This window comes from Rhinatrema bivittatum, chromosome 3 (assembly GCF_901001135.1).
Source record: "Rhinatrema bivittatum chromosome 3, aRhiBiv1.1, whole genome shotgun sequence".
Classification (NCBI taxonomy): domain Eukaryota; kingdom Metazoa; phylum Chordata; class Amphibia; order Gymnophiona; family Rhinatrematidae; genus Rhinatrema; species Rhinatrema bivittatum.
Window position 1 is genome coordinate 584749747 of NC_042617.1, and position 20653 is coordinate 584770399.

Genomic DNA, 20653 nt, shown 5'->3' on the forward strand with positions numbered 1-20653 from the left:
TTTAAATTCCCAAGTGATGATACATCAATAATATCTAATCCATCTACCTGGACCCCTTCTGGATCGGAAGATCCAGCTATCAAGGTGTTTTACACCAACTGGTATCTAAGGAGATTGCTTCGCTGAAAACCAATTCTGCTTCCAAACCCTTCTATAATTTGTCGCGTGTTGAGAAGATTGCCTTACAGGAATTACATTCAGCTATAAATTTAATAATAAAACCGGCGGATAAAGGTGGCAAGATTGTTTTACAGGATTGCATTACTTAAGAACGAAAAATCAATCGCCAGCTAGAGGATACTCGATTTTATAAATCTCTCGATCAAGATCCTACAGAGACACTTCAGAAAATCATTTCCAAAATGGTAAACCATGGTTTGAAATCCGGTTTTTTTGACTGCCAAGGAGGCAAACTTTTTGATTAAATCTCATCCGCAGGTTCCGGTATTTTACACCTTACCGAAAATCCATAAGGATCTCCAACATCCGCCTGGGCGACCAGTAGTATCTAGCTGTGGTTCTTTATTAGAACCTTTATCATGATTTATTGATCGGTTCTTGGCCCCTTTCATTCCACAGATGGCCTCTTTTATTAGAGACTCTTCTGATATGGTGACATATCTTGAACAGCTGAAGATTGATACTACAGATTTAAAACTAGTGACCTTGGACGTAGAGGCACTATATACCTTACTCCCACAAGATGAGATGATTAATATTGCTAATTCCTTTTTTGAAAGACACCCGCGACCTTTCACAATTATTACAGATTGCATTGAAGGAGAATTTTTTTTGCCTTTAATCAAAGGTTTTATCAGCAGATTCAAGGTACTGCAATGGGAGACACCATGGCCCCCAATTTGGCCAACCTGTATATGGATAGTTTTGAGGAGCAATGGTTGCATCATCATTCTTTTCAAAATCAAGTGATTGTCTGGAAACGATATATTGACGACGTGTTTGTTCTTTGGAGAGGTGACAATGACAGCTTTAAATAGTTCTTGGATTGGCTGAACACCTGCAATCCCCATCTGAAATTTTCTGCAGAGATTCAATGCACCTCCATCTCCTTTTTGGATATTCAGATTTCCATGACAGATGAAGGTTTTATGACCTGCATTTTTCGAAAATCTGTTTGCTTAAATACATATCTGCATTTTGAGAATGCTCATCTATGGCCTTTCAAATCCAATCTGCCGGTGAGCCAATGTATCTGTACTAGACATCTTTGCACCACCCTTGCAGATTTTGAAATGCAAGCAAAAGATTTGTCAACGTTTTTTACAGCGAGAATATCCTCGCTCTTGCATCCGAAAAGCTTACTTACGAGCCAGGTTTGCCCATCGAGAGTGGCTGTTTCATCTACGGTCTGTTGAAGAACCCCCAGCATATACTTGTATCCTTCCGTTTTCATCAGAAGCTTACATCATTCGTCAGTCTATTCTCAATAATTGGCATGTGCTCCAAATGCAAGAGGTGTTTCAGTCTCCTCCTCGAATCACTTTCTCACGGGCAGCGAATCTGAAGCAACAGTTGGTTCATTCTGATTTCTATAATTCTTCAATGCCAGACAATGACATAAAGGGGTCTCACCAACCCTGCACCAATTGCTCTGTGTGTGCGGTATCGATGTCGATAAAAGAAAAAAATTGTTCTAAGCACAGGATATACGATTTATTTAACATACATAACATCTTGTTTATCTACGATGATCATTTATTTAATTCAGTGTCCGTGTGATTTACTGTACATCGGAAAGACAAAACGCTTGTTGAAGACACGAATGATCGAACATCGATCAAATATTAAGAACTCCAGAGTTGATGAACCGCTGGTAGCTCATTGCATTTCTTGCAAACACCAGTTTGAGGATTTGTCCTTTTGTGCGATTGATCACGTACCAGAACGCTGGCGCGGTGGTGATCGCGAACTACGGCTTTTAAAATCTGAGCAACGCTGGATCTACAGGTTGGACACTGTCAGTCCAAGGGGTCTTAATACAGATCTAGATTTACATGTTTTCCTTAGATGTTTTTCTGACAATAATGCTTTGTTGATTTTGGCGATATCACCTGAAAAATAATTTGCATTTTAGTGACATCATACCCTTTGGTATTTAACAAGACACTCACGTCAGTCTCGTTTCCTCTTCCTGATGAAGACTGTTGAGACGCTGTGTCCATCTTGAAACGGTAGCCTTCAGTGTCTAAGATAAGTGATATTTTCTCTGCTTTTTCAGATTATAATATTTTGTCAAATATATTTATGTTTGATATTTTTAGGCAAGGATTCTTGTGATAACAATCTCAGACGCCCCTGAGGAAGCATGTTTTGTGAAACACCGGCCGTGTAGGGCTGTGTTTATTATTCTACAGAGAGATTGCTGATCATACTTCTAAGGATTAGAGTTGATTTTTACAAAATAGACTAAAACGAAAAATATAAAAATAATATTTTTGAGTTAAATAAAAGTTTTTCCTTTTTGTCAGTGATGGTGAATGATTAGAAGACCGGTTGGGTTCTTTTTTAATAAATGATTGCTTCATGGAGCAATTGGTTCAGGAACCAACAAGAGAGAGAACTATTTTAGATTTAATTCTTAGTGGAACGCAGGATTTGGTGAGAGAGGTAACGGTGGTGGGGCCACTTGGCAACAGTGATCATAACATGATCAAATTTAAACTAATAACTGGAAGGGGGACAACAAGTAAATCTGCAGCTCTAACTGCAAGTCCTGAAATGGCTCAGACCGCTCCTCCACTTCCAAGACTACCGGTCAGTTTTACAAGCAATCATTTTCTCAAAAATTGACTATTGTAATTCCCTCCTACTCGGCCTCCCAGCTAACTCCATAAAACCTTTACAAATGCTTCAAAACGCTTCAGCCAGGATTCTAACAAAGTCTAACAAAAGAAATCATATTACCCCCATCTTCCTTCACTGGCTTCCAATAAAGTTCAGAATCTCTTACAAAATACTAACAATCATACACAAGCTCATTCCACTGGATCTCAATATCCCTTTGCTTCCACATACTACCTCCAAGACCGGTGAGAACAGCATAAAGAGATACTCTCCTCGCCCCAACCATCAAAACTTCATTAAATAAACACTCTCTGTCGACAGTGCACAGTGGAACTCTCTACCTCCAGAACTCCGGAAGGAACCTTGCCCAAGCACCTTTAAAAAGAGACTCAAAACTTGGCTATTCGAACAAGCTTTTCATCCATTCCAATAATCTCCCTTCATTCTATCCAAACATGGACACCAAGTTCCGTGACACCAAGACACTTAGCCAGGTTTCAGTATTAATTTTCATTTCTGTTTAGTTTCATTGTATTAGTTTTGTTTATCTTATTTTATTATCTTTTCCCAGTTCTTGATCCAAGTTACATCTACCTGTTCGATGTAATCGCACTCTTTCATGCGTGTTTTTAACGTTATAATGTAAACCGAAATGATATGTAACATTGCTACATGAATTTCGGTATATAAAAATGTTAAATAAAATAAATAAACAAACAAACACTAAACTTTCAAAAGGAAAAACTGATAAAATGAGGAAAATTGTTACAAAAAAAATGAAAGGTGCAGCTGCAAAGGTTAAAAGTGTTCAACAGGCATGGACATTGTTTAAAAATACAGTCCTAGAGGCGCAATCCATATGTATTCCACACATTAAGAAAGGTGGAAGGAAGGCAAAACGATTACAGTCATGGTTAAAAGGTGAGGTGAAAGAGGCTATTTTAGCCAAAAAAAAAATCCTTCAAAAATTGGAAGAATCCATCTGAAGAAAATAGGATAAAACATAAGCATTGTCAAGTTAAATGTAAAACACTGATGACAGGCGAAGAGAGAATTTGAAATGAAGCTGGCCATAAAGGCAAAAACTCATAATAAAAACTTTTTTAAATATATCCGAACCAAGAAACCTGTGAGGGAGTCGGTTTGACCATTAGATGACCGAGGGGTTAAAGGGGCTCTTAGGGAAGACAAGGCCATTGCAGAAAGACTAAATGAATTCTTTGTTTCCGTGTTTATTAATGAGGATGTTGGGGAGATACGAGTTCCGGAGATGGTTTTCAGGGGTGATGAGTCAGACTAACTGAACGAAATCACTGTGAACCTGGAAAATGTAGAAGGCCAGATTGACAAACTAAAAAGAGTAGCAAATCACCTGGACCGGATGGTATGCAACCTAGTGTACTGAAGGAACTAAAAAATGAAATTTCTGATCTATTAGTTAAAATTTGTAAACTATCAGTAAAATCATCCATTGTACCTGAAGACTGGAGGGTGGCCAATGCAACCCCAATATTTAAAAAAGGCTCAAGGGGAGATCCGGGCAACTATAGACCAGTGAGCCTGACTTCAGTGCCAGGAAAAATAGTGGAAACTATTCTCAAGATCAAAATCGTAGAGCATACAGAAAGACATGGTTTAATGGAATACAGTCAACATGGATTTACCCAAGGGAAGTCTTGCCTAACAAATCTGCTTCATTTTTTTTGAAGGAGTTAATAAACATGTGGATAAAGGTGAACCGGTAGATGTAGTGTATTTGGATTTTCAGAAGGTGTTTGACAAAGTCCCTCATGAGAGGCTTCTAAGAAAACTAAAAGTCATGGGATAGGAGGTGATGTCCTTTCGTGGATTACAAACTGGTTAAAAGACAGGAAACAAAGAGTAGGATTTAAATGGTCAATTTTCTCAGTGGAAAAGGGTAAACAGTGGAGTGCCTCAGGGATCTGTACTTGGTGCTTTTCAATATATATATATATATATATATATATATATATATATATATATAAATGATTTGGAAAGGAATACGACGAGTGAGGTTATCAAATTTGCGGATGATACAAAATTATTCAGAGTAGTTAAGTCACAAGCAGATTGTGATACATTACAGGAGGACCTTGCAAGACTGGAAGATTGGGCATCCAAATGGCAGAAGAAATTTATTGTGGACAAGTGCAAGGTGTTGCATATAGGGAAAAATAACCCTTGCTGTAGTTACACGATGTTAGGTTCCATATTAGGAGCTACCACCCAGGAAAAAGATCTAGGCATCATAGTGGATATTACTTTAAAATAGTCGGCTCAGTGTGCTGCAGCAGTCAAAAAAGCAAACAGAATTTTAGGAATTATTAGGAAGGGAATGGTTAATAAAACAGAAAATGTCATAATGCCTCTATATCGCTCCATGGTGAGACCGCACCTTGAATACTGTGTACAATTCTGGACGCCGCATCTCAAAAAAGATATAGTTGCGATGGAGAAGGTACAGAGAAGGGCAACAAAAATGATAAAGGGGATAGAACAGCTCCCCTATGAGGAAAGGCTGAAGAGGTAAGGGCTGTTCAGCTTGGAGAAGAGACGGCTGAGGGGGGATATGATAGAGGTCTTTAAGATCATGAGATATCTTGAACGAGTAGATGTGAATCGGTTATTTACACTTTCAAATAACAGAAGGACTAGGGGGCACTCTATGAAGTTAGCAAGTAGCACATTTAAGACTAATTGGAGAAAATTCTTTTTCACTTAACACACAATAAAGCTCTGGCATTTGTTGCCAGAGGATGTGGTTAGTGCAGTTAGTGTAGCTGGATTCAAAAAAGGTTTGGATAAGTTCTTGGAGGAGAAGTCCATTAACGGCTATTAATCAAGTTTACTTAGGGAATAGCCACTGCTATTAATTGCATCAGTAGCATGGGATCTTCTTAGTGTTTGGGTAATTGCCAGGTTCTTGTGGCGTGGTTTGACCTCTGTTGGAAATGGGATGCTGGGCTTGATGGACCCTTGGGTCTGATCCAGCATGGCAATTTCTTATGTTCTTATGATGGAACATAGCTAATCGTTGGGTTGTATTAGTGGCAAGATGTTCTTGAGAGAAGTCATCTAGAATTTCTCTTTCTGGATATGTTTGTTGAGTAGTCGTAAATCCAGAATGGGTCGGAGACCCCCCGACTTCTTTGGAATAAGGAAGTATTGGGAATAGAATCCCTGGTTCTGTTGTTGAAGAGGATTTCTGAATTTGTAGGTTGGCTAACTGAGTTTAGGGATGCTGAGTGTGAGCATATTGTCCGTATTGGAGTAATATGAGGAAAGGAAGGAAGGGATATGAAATTGATGTTGTTTATCACCTACTGGTCTGATGTAATGGATTCCCAAGTGCTTAGGAAAAATTGAAGGCATCCTATGAATTTTGGAGGCTCTATTGTCCTCAAAAAGACGATGGTGTTTTCTGTTGAGCTGCAGATGTCTTTTTTGCTGTCTTTGTTGCCTGGATCTGCCCCTTGATGGTGTAATCTGGGAGGAATTCCTGAGCAGAGCATAAGGCTGAGCGTATATTGTGAATATGGGCCTAGCATATGGTCGTGAATAATACCGTCGGCGGTAAGAAGGATAAAACCTTTGCTGGGTTTTATGCGTATCGGACGGGGTCGTTAAGGGAGAGTACAGCTGCACTCTGTTCTTTCAAATGAGAGACTGTGTCACCGAATTTGTCCCCAAATAGATTATCTCCTCCGCATGGGATGTCAGCCAATTTTTCATGAACATCAGGCCAAATTGCACTCGCCCTAAGCCACGCAAGGTGCCTGGCTGCTACAGCAGAAGCGGAGGCTCTTGCCAATGTTTCGAAAGATTCATATATAGATCTTAGCAGATGTCAGAGACCCTCTTCTATATCAAGAAAAGGTTGTGGGAGAGTATTGTCCTCCGATAAACAAATTGGGCATAGTTTTTGAAGAGATTCAAAAAGGTACTGCGTAGTATAAAATTGATGATGCTGTATCCTGGTCGCCAACATGGAGGAGTGTTATACTTTCTTCCCAAAGTCGTCCAGGCATTTATTTTCAGGGCCCGGCGGGGCATTAGAATGTAGTTTGGTACGCTTTGCCTTTGATAAGGCTGACTTGACCACAATGGAGTGATGAGGAAGTTGATTTGTAAATGGAGGAGTTCTGCATTTTATATTTGATATCTATTTTCCTGGATGTTGCCATTGTTGAAAAAGGTGTTTTCCAGATTTTAAGCAGGATGTTATCTAGAACCGAATACAGTGGTAAAGCAGATGGTTCAGGAAGAGTTTCAAAGATTTATAGGATCCCCATCATTTCCGCCCTTGGATCTGGAACCTTTCCCGTTTCAACTTGAAGGAGGTTACCTACTTTTTCAATAAATTTTGCAGGCCTTCTGGCGGGTCAGATGGCATTCCTGTCGAAGAGTTGGAGGAATAGGTCGATATCTGAGAACTAGGGCTCAGTGGCTGGACTGGTGTATGTTCTATGTTTTGATCCAGTGGTTCAATGCCTGGTGATGAAGGCGGGAAATCTTGAGGGGACCCCATTGGTGGTACCTGCTTTGACTGCTCTAGATCCTCAAAGAAGGAATTTAAAACTTCAGAGATCTTTGTCATCGCAGATGCTAACGTACCCTGAGGAGGGATGTGCAGCTGAGTTTTAGAGGTTTTTGTTAGAATGGCAACCAACAACATGTCCTCAGGTGATGTCCTCTTACGCTGGGTCCGTGATAGAATGACAGGAGACGGACGAAAACATTTGGTTAATGGAATCTGTAATGAAGGAGAACGTCTCTTGGACTGAGATACAGAAGAGAGACTAGAAAAGGAGCGCTCACTCACTGGTGTTTGACCTGAAGAGTGGGATTCTGGAGCAGATATACACTCCACATCAATATCTGGGCTTATTATTGGCTGCCTGTGGGGAGTCTTGGGAATGTTTTCTCTTTTCTGTTCTCTTCTTTGCGACGGTGGATGTGTGATGCGTTGTATGATGATGCTTCTCTTTAATGCTTTGCTTTGTTGATGCATCATGCTTCTTTTTTGCGCCGCCATGAGAACTATGTGATTTTGAGGCGCCGTGCATCGAGCCATTTGACGCTGAAGTGACACGAGTCGAGCCATGCACCATAGATTTTCCTTGTGTCTTTGATGCGTCGTGCGTCCGCTTTGTCGGCGCTGAAGGATGGGGCCAGCCTGACGACGCATCTCCTAACTTTCTCAACTGACAGACTACAACCACTTGTAAATTTCCCGTCAACACCATGTAAATAATTACTCTCATTGTTACTACCTAAATTATTCCTACTACTCTTCTTCTTCTCCCAGTTCCATTTTCCCTTGTTTTATTGTAACTTACTTTTCTGCCTCAACACCTGTTTATCGTTCAATGTTATCACTCCCCTTGTTTTATGTAAACCAGCATGATGTGATTTTATCATGAATGCCGGCATAAAAAAAGCTTTAAATAAATAAATAAATAAATAAATAAAGCTCCCGTTTCCTTCATTTGACGTACCGCTGCCGGAGCCCCGGCTGGTTTAGAAGGCCCTAAGGGTGTGTGAAACCCTGGACCAGTACTGGATTTAATCTGCTTCAATTCAGAGGGTCCTAGGGAGGAAGCCCTTTTAACGTGGGTCTTACCCCTCTTCGCAGGTCCCAGCAAAGAATGTGCTGACGTCAGTGGGGCGAATGTGCTGACGTCGGTGGGGCATATGAGCCCGTCCTTAGTCATTCCATCTTGGCTGCCCGTTGACGCTGGGCCCGTGGAGACATGTGGCCGCAGTCTCTACATGACGCTTGGTCGTGATCTGGGCCCAAGCAAATGTAACAATAATTATATCCATCGGTAATGGACATAATTTTGCCACATTGGCAGTATCAGAAACCAGATGGCTTCGGAGCTTCGGAACTTCTCTATAAGGATGTCCTAATATCCCTGTTTTGTTAGCATCCTTTAAAAATATATAATTACAAACCATGCACGTCTGAATGAGTGCCAGCTTCCTCCCATCATCTAGTCTAAAAGCTGCTCTCTCCCCTTTTTTAAAGATTAGTGCCAGCAGCCAGGTTCCACTCTGGTTAAGGTGGAGCCCATCCCATCGGAATAGGCTCCCCCTTCCTCAGAATGCTCCCCAGTTCCTAAAACCATCTTCTTTGCATCATAGTCTCATCCATGCATTGAGACTCTAGAGCTCGGCCTATCTCTGGAGTCTTGCATGTGCAACAGGGAAGTTCTTTAAAGACTGCAATCCTGGAGGTTCTGGATTTAAATTTCCTATCGAAAAGTCTAAATTTAGCCTTCAACCTCCTCCTGCACCTTATGTCATTGGTACCATGTACCACAACAGCCAGCTCCTTGCCAGCACTCTCTAAAATCTAATCTAGGTGGTGTATGAGGTCTACTACCCTCGCACCAGGCGATAATCACGCAATAAGGCACCCAGCTATCTACTTTCCTAATGACCAAATCACCCACTACAATGGCCGTCCTAACTCCTTCCTACTGGTCACGGATCCCTGGAGATACATCCTCGGTGTGAAAGGATAAAGCATCGCCTGGAAGGCAGATACACTATCATCAAATGTCACATATTTGCATTTGATAGCAGTAGCAATTTATGACAGGACTAGTCAAGAAGAATCATTCTGCATTTATGGGAAAAATGTCTTGATCACCCCATTAAACAGCATAAAAACACTTTGTTAATGCCATCGAACCAAGATACTGACCTGTGCCCCACGATCATTTACTAGCTCCACAGACCATCTGCGTTCATACTGGATCCACACAAAGATGCCACCATCTGCATCACAGGTGGCAAGTTTCTGGAAGGGTTCATTCCATCTCACCAGGACAACCTAAAAACAAAAAAAAATTTAGAGATGCAACAAGAACCCCCAATCTTCTCTATGGCAGAGTAACGAGGCAAACAAAATTATTAACAACATACTTCCTCAGACCGAAGGCACAAACATACCAAAAAAAGAAAGAAAATAATCTAATCTTGTCATACATCTTGTGTAAAAGAATTGTATGACAAAGTATTCTTTAGAAAAATCATTCAATTGGAGAAAAAAAAAAAAAGCAAAACTCTTTTCTCAGCGCTACTGCAGTCCCAATGCAAGCAAAGACTCTCTAGGATTTTAGCCACACTCAGGTAAGTTTGTACAATTGTTTATAGGTCTTAACCATCCAGAACTAAATTATATTCCCTATTTGTTTTGTTTTCTATGTTGTAATGGAATTCATTTGCTATTTTGGTTAGTGGTGCTTTTCCCAACTTTTATTAAAAAAAAACCCAAAACAAAACAAAACAAACAACACTTCTAACTTTTGGTCTTAGGTCCATGTCCACCTTTTCTCTCCCCTCTACCACCATGCATTACAGCCTCATTTCAGATAGGGAGCAGAGGAAATTCAATGTTACTGAGAGATGGTGTATTTCATCACAACCTCCAGGGGCACCTAGACTAGAGATCAAAGTTGATGGGGGTCGTTGTAATAAATGGCAGAGGTACTCAAAATCAAAATCAAATTCTGATAGAAGCCAACTTCAGTCCTCGAGGGTCACAGACAGGCCAGATTTTCAGGATATCCACAATGAATTTGCATGAGATAGATCTGCATGCACTGCCTATTTTGTGCAAATTCATCTCATGCATATTCATTGTGGCTACCTTGAAAACCAGGCCTGTTTGTGGCTTTCGAGGTCTGGGGTTGGCCACCCCTGCCACAGTGAGAGGTGTAAAGTTATAAGATACTTGTGGGAAGAGGAAAGTTATTTGCCTCAATTTGCAGGGTTGGGAGAAAATTCCAAAGTATAGCTAGAGAAATGCAAAAGAGGTGAACATAATCTGTACCTTTATTTTGACTTACTACAATTTTGTGATTTTTCCCTTCTTTTCCCATCCTTTTATTTCACTCATTTTGCACATTACTTTGGCAACACATGTAAATTGGTCATGCCAATAGTTATCCAAATTTGAACAGGACGTCACTGGCACATCTAGGAACAAATGACCTGGCAAATAATGAGCTAATAAAGATTCAAAATCATTTCAGATGACACTGGAAGATATTTGCCTGTAAAAAGCTTGATCTGATCATGTAACAATGGTCAATATTGTAGGATACAAGTGCAAGATCAAATACATAGAAGAAGGTGGTGCTTCTTCTCGCTCTACAATTTTCTAATCAACAGCAAAGACATTCCTACAAATAGGAAAACTTACAGGGTGAGAAGTATCATCTGTACAGAATTTGGAGAGAGTTTTCTCATCACTGTTGACATACAGAGCTTTTTTTTTTTAGCTGCTTTGAACCAAACTGATGACCACTGGTCCGCAGTTACTGTGTGCACCACATCTTCCTCACAAGTTTTCAAAAGATACAATCAGGGCAAACTATCCCGCTCTTTCACGCACCACACAACTGTTTGTGGAGGAGCAGCAGGCTGAGAACCAGAAAAGCCAGTACTCCAAGTCTGTAACCTTGCGCAAGTCACTGCACCCGCCATTGTCTCACTGAAAAATACCTACGGTACCTCAAAGTATCTTGCCTTGAGCTACTAATCAAAAGGTAAATATAAATTACTGCTTTGCTGTTTCATTTGTAAAGCATTCCCGGAGAAAAGCCATAAAATAAATGGAACAGGATTTCAGTACGATCTCTGACATGGTCCTAAGTAGGTAACTCTCAAACAAACTGAGCGCCCTGGGTAATATGAGCTCTCACGGGACTGGTGGAAGGGGAGGCAGCAAAGGACAGTGATACAGTGAGTTCAATCTGAGGAAATGGGATGCTGAAGGGATCAGTCCTCAGTCTGGTTCTGTTCAACATTTTCCTAAGCAATATTGTGGAAGGGCTATCAGGAAAGATTCGCCTTCTTTTTTGGCAGATGATACCAAAATCTGCAAGAGGGTAAAACACACTAGAAGGTATGGAAAACATGAAGAGGGATCTAGTAAAACTTGAGGCATGGTCTTGAGTCTAGCAGCTAAGATTTAATGCTATAAAATGCAGAACCATATATTTCAGATTCAAAATATCCAAGGTGAAGGTCTTGTGTTATCAAAACAAGAACAGGATCTGGTGGTCATTAAATCTGATGAACTTAAGGTGGCCAAACAGGTAGACAAGGCAACAGCAGAATCCAGAAGGATGTCTAGGTGCAAAGGGAGATACCGTATTTTCCGCTCCATAAGACGCACCTAGGATTCAGAGGGGGAAAATTAAAAGAAAAACAAAAAAAAAAACATTTTGTGCTAAACCGGCTCTGTTCCCGGGCGTCTGTGCGTCTTATGGAGCAAATTAGGGAAGTGCATAACATTTTTTTTTGTCCCATTTCGTTTTCGGTCCACTCCCAGATCAGAAAACTAGGAAACTAGGAAAACTAAGAAAAACTAAGGAAAACTAAGGAAAACTAAGGAAAACTAAGGAAAACTAAGGAAAACTAAGGAAAACTAGGAAACTAAGAAAACACAAGGGCCGACCAATGGCACCGGTAGCCCCTGTGACATAGTAAGGGCAAAGGGCCGTTGGCGCCATTTTGATTACTGGCAGCAGATGGCCCAAGTGCAGGAGATCGCTCCCGGACCCCCGCTGGACCACCAGGGACTTTTGCCAGGTCTTGGGGGGGGGGGGAATCAGGGGGTGGGGGGGTTGTAGTTAGTTTTTTTTTATATTCGCTCCATAAGAAGCACAGACTCCCCCCCCCCCCACACACACACTTTTGGGGAAAAAAGTGCATCTTATGGAGCGAAAAATACGGTAAGTAGCCAGCAGGAAAAAGAAGGCAGTGCTGCCTCTCTAATAAGTCTCTAGTGAGACCTCATTTGGAATAATGTATATAATTCTGGAGACCACATCTTCAAAAGGATAGAAACTGGATTGGGGAAACTGAATTGGATCAGTCCAGAGAGCAGCTACAAAAATGGTCCACAGTCTTCATCATAAAGCATGTGAGGACAGATTTAAAGATCTAAACATATTCGCCCCTCCAGAAAGAAGGGAAAGACGACATATGATAGACATTTAAATACTACCAAGGAATAAATACGCAGGAGATGGATCTCTCTGAAATGGGATGGGTGGGAAAGGGGGTAGACTCAGGAGTAATCTAAGGAAATATTTCTTTACAGAAAAGGTGGTGGGAACAATCGCCCTATGGAGGTGGTAGAGACAACCACCATATCAAAAAGCAAGAAAGCAAGGGACAAAGCAAGGAAGGGAATATAAAGGAGATGAGCACTGGCAGACTGGATGAACTGCATGGTCTACCTGCCATCATATTCTCTGCTTCTACATAAATAAATGCCCTTCTACGTAAATAAATTACATCTTCAGCATTAACAAAGAAATTTTGTGGTGTGAATCATACGATCACCTATGTCGTATGATTTTGTATCACTATGCTCTTCTATGAACCCTTACCTAGTTTGCTTTGAAGAGAGAGGTCCACCCAGAAAGTGTGTGAAAGGGTAACTGAAGTGTGGCTGTGTGTATGATAGACTCCCCCACCTCATATCTGCTATCATTTCTTGTCTTCTGGAGGTGCGAAACAGCTTTCCCTATGGACTAGTTTCAGATCAGGAATAAGCCCCATAAAAGACTTGTAGTTTTTCACATCACAGTCCTTGCTGTGGCTCGTAAATAAACTACTGGCAGTACTGTGAACTGGAAAACCTTTAAAAATTTATTTTAGAAGTTAAACAAATTTAAAAACGCACCATTCTTGGTATTCTTTACCCTCTTTATGCCTTTTCTTTCTAAAGCCAAATAAGGACCACGTAAAAACAAAGATGGGATTTGATGAGCAAGAGGTCTGGAATTATGGGATATGAACAAAAAAGAATCTACATACGCTGGAAAAATAAGAAATCGAAGTACTTTAGCTACTGAACTGGAACAAATATTTCCTGATGCATACACATTACTGGAAAAGTGAGAACAAGAATACAGAGAGAAAATAATTTAATAGACAGGAAACTGAACCAGAGAATATTAGATGCTTTTTACTCAGAATATGTGTGGTGCTTCTCGTTACCATCCTATAAAAATAACATTTAATAAAATAAAAAATGTCTGACGAGTAAAATGAGTTGTCCTTGCCTCAGAGAATATCAAACTATAAGCCAGTGATAACCCCCCTGGGCTATTCAGTGTCCTCATGAGGCTCTTTTGCATCCCATTATATTTGGCACATCATAGCAACCAAGTGGAATTAACATTTCAATACCACGATTAATTTAAACAAGAAGTAAAATTGCTCACAATGAGGGTTACACAACTTAGCGATCTAAAGGTAGGCATGCTTTTCCTTCCATCACTTCCCCCTCCTGGTGCCATCATTCTTCCACCTCCAAGCGAGTGATGGTCCTCTTCACTCATCCATCACATTTTCATCAATATCTAATGGCAATGTCTCTATTCAGCTGACTTGCTACTCCTATTCACCTTTCCTCCAAGGTGATGATCCCTGTGCTCCTCCACTGCCCCCTGCCCGCCCCCCAGCATCATGGGGGATAGGCATGGCAGGGCGAAGAGGCACATCATCATCAGGGAGGTGGAGGCATCACCAGATGGCAAACAGCATAAGAAAACAGTCACAGGGGAAAGAGTGGTGCCTGGAGGTGTCAAGGGGAGCAGGACGGGCTGAGAGGCAGAGGAACGATCGGCAGCACAGGGCATCACACAGAGGCCAGTGTGAGGAGGAGAGGGGGAGCACATAAGTGGTCAACTCTTCCAACTCTGTTCCCAACTGTCCATGTCCATTGCCAGGAGCTGTGCCAGCATGCATGGAAGCTGCACACAGTCAGTCGTTTATTGCGATGACAAACGCAGGGCAGATCATTATGAGGGTTCGAGGCTTTGCCTTCAGAACCCTATCCAGGAAAGATCAAACATGACAGTGGCTTTTGAGCCTCAATTCCCCAGTAAAGTAAAGTGCTGAGCAAGAATGAAGGCCACCATTAGTGGCTGGCTAGATATATAGCAAAATGTCAATTTCCAAGGAATAACTGAACTGTATAAAAAAAATACAGAATGTACGGGATCACAAGGAGGAGTTGACAAAAAATGAACAATTAACTAATTGCAGGAGGCTGACTGATGCAGTACAGTGAAACCTCACAAACAGGCGATCTCTGCTTATTTATGCATGCGACCTAACCTTAACAAGAAATACAAATGTCACACCCTAGAGATTCAGAAGAACTCTGAACCACAATTGCAAAGAATCACTCAATTCTTCCATAAATCTGTCTAAAGCTTCCATAGTATCTGCAAGGCTCGGCAATGCATAGAACTTCATGTTAAATAATTCAAAACAAGTACATTATTTTGCACAGATATACAACTATGTTCATCTACAAATCTTTCAAGCAGAAAATACAAAGGAATCCAAGCTTTAAAAGCAGTGAACAATTTGACTCACTGGATATTAATTTAATGATCATTCATCGCTAGTAAAGCTTGGTGTCCATTCCTGTCTTCTGAGATTAGCAGAACCTGGCAAGTTATGTTGGTATTTTGGCGACAGATGGCTTCTAAGGTCACCAATTTGTTTGCCTCATACATTTACAACATGGCCAATGAATTACCATAACAAAAAAAGGAAAGGAAAATACAGTACATTCCTTTTGCAAATGTGGCTCATGGGACTTCACGCATATCTGCTTTATAATAGGCATTAAATATGCCCTCACATACAGGCAATAACACTTAGCAGGGTGTGCAATACAAGGCACGGTGATCCCCTCAGCAGTCGGTGAGTGGGCTGAACTCCCACACAAACCCTAAAGCGTGGGACTAAAAATGTAAACTGCCCTGTCACTGAAAAAACAGCACAGAATTTGCTTTTAAAATAAAATATATTCTTAAGCTCTTTTAACCTCTGGTCAACTATTTCACTTGAAAACGCAGTACTGAATTTCACCTGGCAAGGGGGAATCGTCCCTATTGCTCAAAGGATTTAAGGATCAGGCAACAAACCATTCCCCAACCCACAAAAAAAACCTAAAGCCAAGAATTGAAAGATGTACTCCATGGAGAATACAAGATTCCCAAAGGCATTTTTGACATGTTCTCTCTCGCCCCGCTAACCCCATCTCCTTTTCTCACATATACCCACCCACTGATCCCCACTCCCATTCCCCTCCATTGCTAGCAGGAGGAAGGCAGCAGTAGTATTTCTGAGGTTCAAGGCCTAATATAAGTTTTGCACTGTGAGGAGCACCATACTACCCCGTGATTTAAAGCACTAGAAGGCCTCTGGCAATAGAAAACGATGACTTGGTCCTCCTCTTCCCTTTGCTGGACCAATCAGCAACAGGTAGGGAGAACAGGGGGAGGGACTTCCAGCAGCAGCTTCCCTCTTTGGCCCCGTGGTACGGGCTCTGCTGGGTCTCGCCCTCCTCCTCCCAAGGCCCTGGTAGGGGCCGAAGACGTAGCCTGCTCCTTCTGGGTCCCACAGCATGTACACCGACGAATGTTATGTACCTGAAGCGTGCAGAGTTGAAAAATGAAATGGTTGAACAAGGATGAACCGTGAAGTAGCACCTCTCTTGCCGAAGGCTTTACTTTCCCTTAAATTCGGGGTGTGCGTGTGTGGGGGGTGGGGTGTCTCCAGAAAATTGGTGCAATCACAGTATCACACACAGCACACACTGCCATACTGAACGCCCCCAGTTTACTTCCTGACGAGTCTTCCTCACCCCAAGTCAGCTGGGGCTGCTGTGGAGTTTCATTTCCTTTTCACATTTACAGACTGCCTTTTTCCAACAAGCTCAAAGTGGTTTCCAGTAAAATACAATGATTAAACAGCACAGTAAGTAAAGTCCCTTGCCCCATCTCCCACTCAGGGTAGTGCAGTGTTATATAACATAAAACATAATAAAAAATGAACAAAACCTTCCCAAGTTGTAGGCCTCCCTCGACACACGTAGAGGTTGGAAAGACTCCATTGTGTATGGCCCCTGGCCAGAGGATGGTTGCTGTGATAAGCAGACTAGGTAAGGGGTGGTTGATGGAAGTATGTATGCAACAGGAAAGAAAATCCCTGGGGGGGAATAGTTGCCATGAAGGCTCCCAGCACCAAGATCTCAGGCTTGATTCCAACTGAGCATAGAGCAGTGTGGGAGTCTGCATAAAAGCAATAACTGAAGATCTGCCAAACGTCTCGCACATCTCTGTTACAGCCGTGGACAAAATGATGCGCTCTTTCCAAATCACACAAGCAAAACATATTGCGTGTTTAGAAAATAAAATGCCATACCGGGTCAGACATGTTTCATTGAGCCCAGCATCCTGTCTCTGCCAATCCAGGTCACCAGTACCTGGCAGGATCCAAAAGAACAGGTCCAATCCTTCTTGTGGCTTTCCCAATTCTACATGGCTAATAGTGGTTTATGGACGTTTCCTCCAGGAGCTTGTCTAGACCCAGCTATGCTAACTGCCTTCAACAGGTGAGGTTCTATAATGAGGCAGGGCGAGGTGGCTGCTTCAGGTGGCAAACTTTGGAAGCGGCAAAAACTGCCCTTCCCCCCAAACTCCTCCAGCGGCCACCTCACCCTGCTGACAAAACAACAAAGGACCTATGGGCCTATGGTGGATAGTCCTGGGAGAATTCTGTGCTACTGCGAAGCACAGAATTTGCGCAGAATTCCCCTCCCCATGCAACCAGGGTATCCTCCCTTTGCTATTTTCTGCGCAGAAAGTGGCAAAGATGGAGGTGATCCTGGCATGCCGCAAGCGGAGCACGTCCCACTCATGGCAAAGATGAAGGCCCCGGTGTGCCGCAAGCAGAGCACGTCCCACTCATGGCGAAGATGAAGGCCCCGGCGTGCCGCAAGCAGATCACGTCCCACTCATGGCAAAGATGAAGGCCCGGTGTGCCGCAAGCAGAGCACGTCCCACTCACGGCGAACACGAAGGCCCCGGTGTACTACAAGCGGAACACGTCCCACTCACGGCGAAGATGAAGGCCCCGGTGTACTACAAGCAGAGCACGTCCCACTCACGGCGAAGATGAAGGCCCCGGTGTGCCGCAAGCAGAGCACGTCCCACTCACGGCGAAGATGAAGGCCCCGGTGTGCCGCAAGCAGAACACGTCCCACTCACGGCGAACACGAAGGCCCCGGTGTACTACAAGCAGAGCACGTCCCACTCACGGCGAACACGAAGGCCCCGGTGTACTACAAGTGGAACACGTCCCACTCACGGCGAAGATGAAGGCCCTGGTGTACTACAAGCAGAGCACGTCCCACTCACGGCGAAGATGAAGGCCCCGGTGTGCAGCAAGCAGAGCACGTCCCACTCACGGCGAACACGAAGGCCCCGGTGTACTACAAGCGGAACATGTCCCACTCATGGCGAAGATGAAGGGTTCTGTGGAAAAGATGAGGCTGAATGGGCCTCTGCGTGGATGCATAGCCCAGTAGGGCATACTCAAGCTTTCTAGAAATTCTGAAGTAAAGTTCCATTTGATGATTTTGACCATATGTGAGGACTGCCATCCTGCTTGTGCTCAGAGAAATATTCCTCCCCCCCCTCCTCCCCCATACACTTATATCTTTATATATCCAAGAGCAGAAACATCTCAAAATTCTGGACCCCCGGGGACTCACAATTTGGCTTCTGGCCTCTGCTAACAAGTTGCCAAAACAATCTGTCAATGTCACTGCAGCTTGGGGAAGCCTCCCATGTCAGGTCATGAAGAAGAGATGAGGCAGGCCAAGTGGACAGGATGTGGGGGGGAAAAAGAGACCAGAGGAGGAAAGTAAAAAGAATGGATGGAGCAGCATGGGGAGGAAGACGTTGGAGGCCAGGAAATGAGGAGAAAAGGAAAAATGCAAAATAAGCAAATCCAAACAAATTCAGAATAAAAAATATACTTGAAAGGGAAAAAAGGGTGACACGTTCCATGGCTTCCAAAAGCTTTTGGCTGGTGCCCAGGTTTCTAAATATTTTTCCAGCCCTGTATCTATCTATAGGTATACACACATAACAGACTGCAGTCAAAGGAATAGAAACAGTCTAACCCTGATCAATCCCTTTAATTTTCCCCACACATTCCATATGGAACTTAGTCATAAATCAGAAAGCAACACATTGCTCATGGAACTTGAGCTGAAGATGGTTACTCACATCCCTGCTGGTAAAAGCAAACATAGGCTGTGCACACACAAAACATACTGAGGCAGGCACACAGGACTGGATTACTTTTGCAGTCAAGCCCTACAATCAATCTTTGTCCAAGCTTTTCTCTCTCCCTTTTAAGCCGAGCTTACAAGGTGGATTTTCCATCCTGAGTCCAGCTCACGTCTCCACTTAACAAGGTAAACAACAAAAACCAGGGCACTGAATTAGGCACAGAATTCAGCAAGACATATGTTTAACTCCCAGCACTCAATTTACGAAAACGTAATAGTATGAGTCAAATGATACATGTAATAAATTTGTTGCGATCAGGCCGATCGATAACCTCCTACTGATCTTCACTCAGATCACGCACATACAGACACACAAACCAAAAGAGCAGGGACATTATTTTGAAAGTGGGGTGTGGATCCGAAGTTCACACAAAGTGCTCGCCTGGGCCAGCCCGGTGGTTCAGGTGGCAAACGCTGTGTGCACCACCATGTGGAAAGTCCCTGGCTCGATCCCTGGATCAGCTGGGGCTGGAGGATGATGTGAAGGCAATGTTTGCAACCCCTGGGGGGGGGGGGGGGAGATAAGTCATTGCTTAAGTGCAACACCTGGTGGCTGAATTCTGGGTCCATGACCACTGGACAAAGACCTTCCTTGCAGTGACTAGACTAGGTATGTTTGGAGGACAGGGAAGAGGGACTCTTCTCAAGTCATCTCAAGCTGAAGAGGCCTAACCCTGCATAGCCTATCATAACAGAGCTCTTCCATCTCCTTTACTATTTTCGTTGCCCTTCTCTGTGCCTTTTCTTTGAGTTGGGGGCAACTAGAACTGCACTCAAGGTTCGGCTGTGTCCTGGATCAAGAGCGGCAATATATTTACTGTTTTATTCTCCATTCCTTTCTAAATAATTCCTAACATCCTTTAGTGACTGCTGCCGCACACTTAGCTGAGGAACTCAACATAGTGCTCACATGGATTCAAAGGTCCTTTTCATGGATTGTGATTCCCAACAAAGAGCCCAGCACTGTGTACCTGTAAATTGAAATTAATCTCCCCTATGTGTATCTCTTTGCCCTTGTCCACATTAAATTTCATCTGCCATTCAGATATCCATTTCCAACAGCACAGAACCCATTACGGATATCTGTGGCGCTCCACTAATGATTCCTCTGCATTTGGAAAACTGACTCTCCTTTTCCATAAGACTTTGCCTCCTGTCCCAACCAGTTTTAAATTTCCTGAGGAGTCTCTCACAGGAGACTTTTTCAAATGCACTATATCAATTGGCTCATCTTTATCAATGTTTATTTACACCTTCAAAAAAAAATCCAATAGATTGATAAGGCAAGACGTCCTTTTTGTTAAAACTATGTTGTCTCTTGTTAATTCTACATGTTGTATTCGAAGCTGTTATATGGGGCTAAATGATTAGTCCATGTTCCTTTATGATCCTACCTATAGCCCATTGCATGGCACAAGACTGCAGATTTTCAATCTGGCACAAATCTTTTCTCGGATACTACTCCTGCATTTAGATTTCCATATATGCATTCTGTATAAGATTAGGCTCCTTTTTTTTTCTTTTTGCTAATTACTCTTCCCTTAATTAAACCATGTCTATCTATATGGCCAGTGATTTTGTTTTTATGAATAACTTCAGCCATTTTGCCTGCCACTGAAATCAATTTCACTGATC

General features: G+C 42.5%; 1 protein-coding gene across 1 annotated transcript in view; it reads right to left on the reverse strand.

Annotated features, from left to right (window-relative positions):
- LOC115088412 (tubby-related protein 4-like) overlaps positions 1-20653 on the reverse strand; it is a 281728-nt gene that overhangs the window by 185713 nt on the left and 75362 nt on the right. The window contains exon 2 of the mRNA XM_029596655.1: positions 9539-9667. Within this exon, the coding sequence (XP_029452515.1) occupies positions 9539-9667 (129 nt within the window). The remainder of the gene's footprint in view (positions 1-9538; positions 9668-20653) is intronic.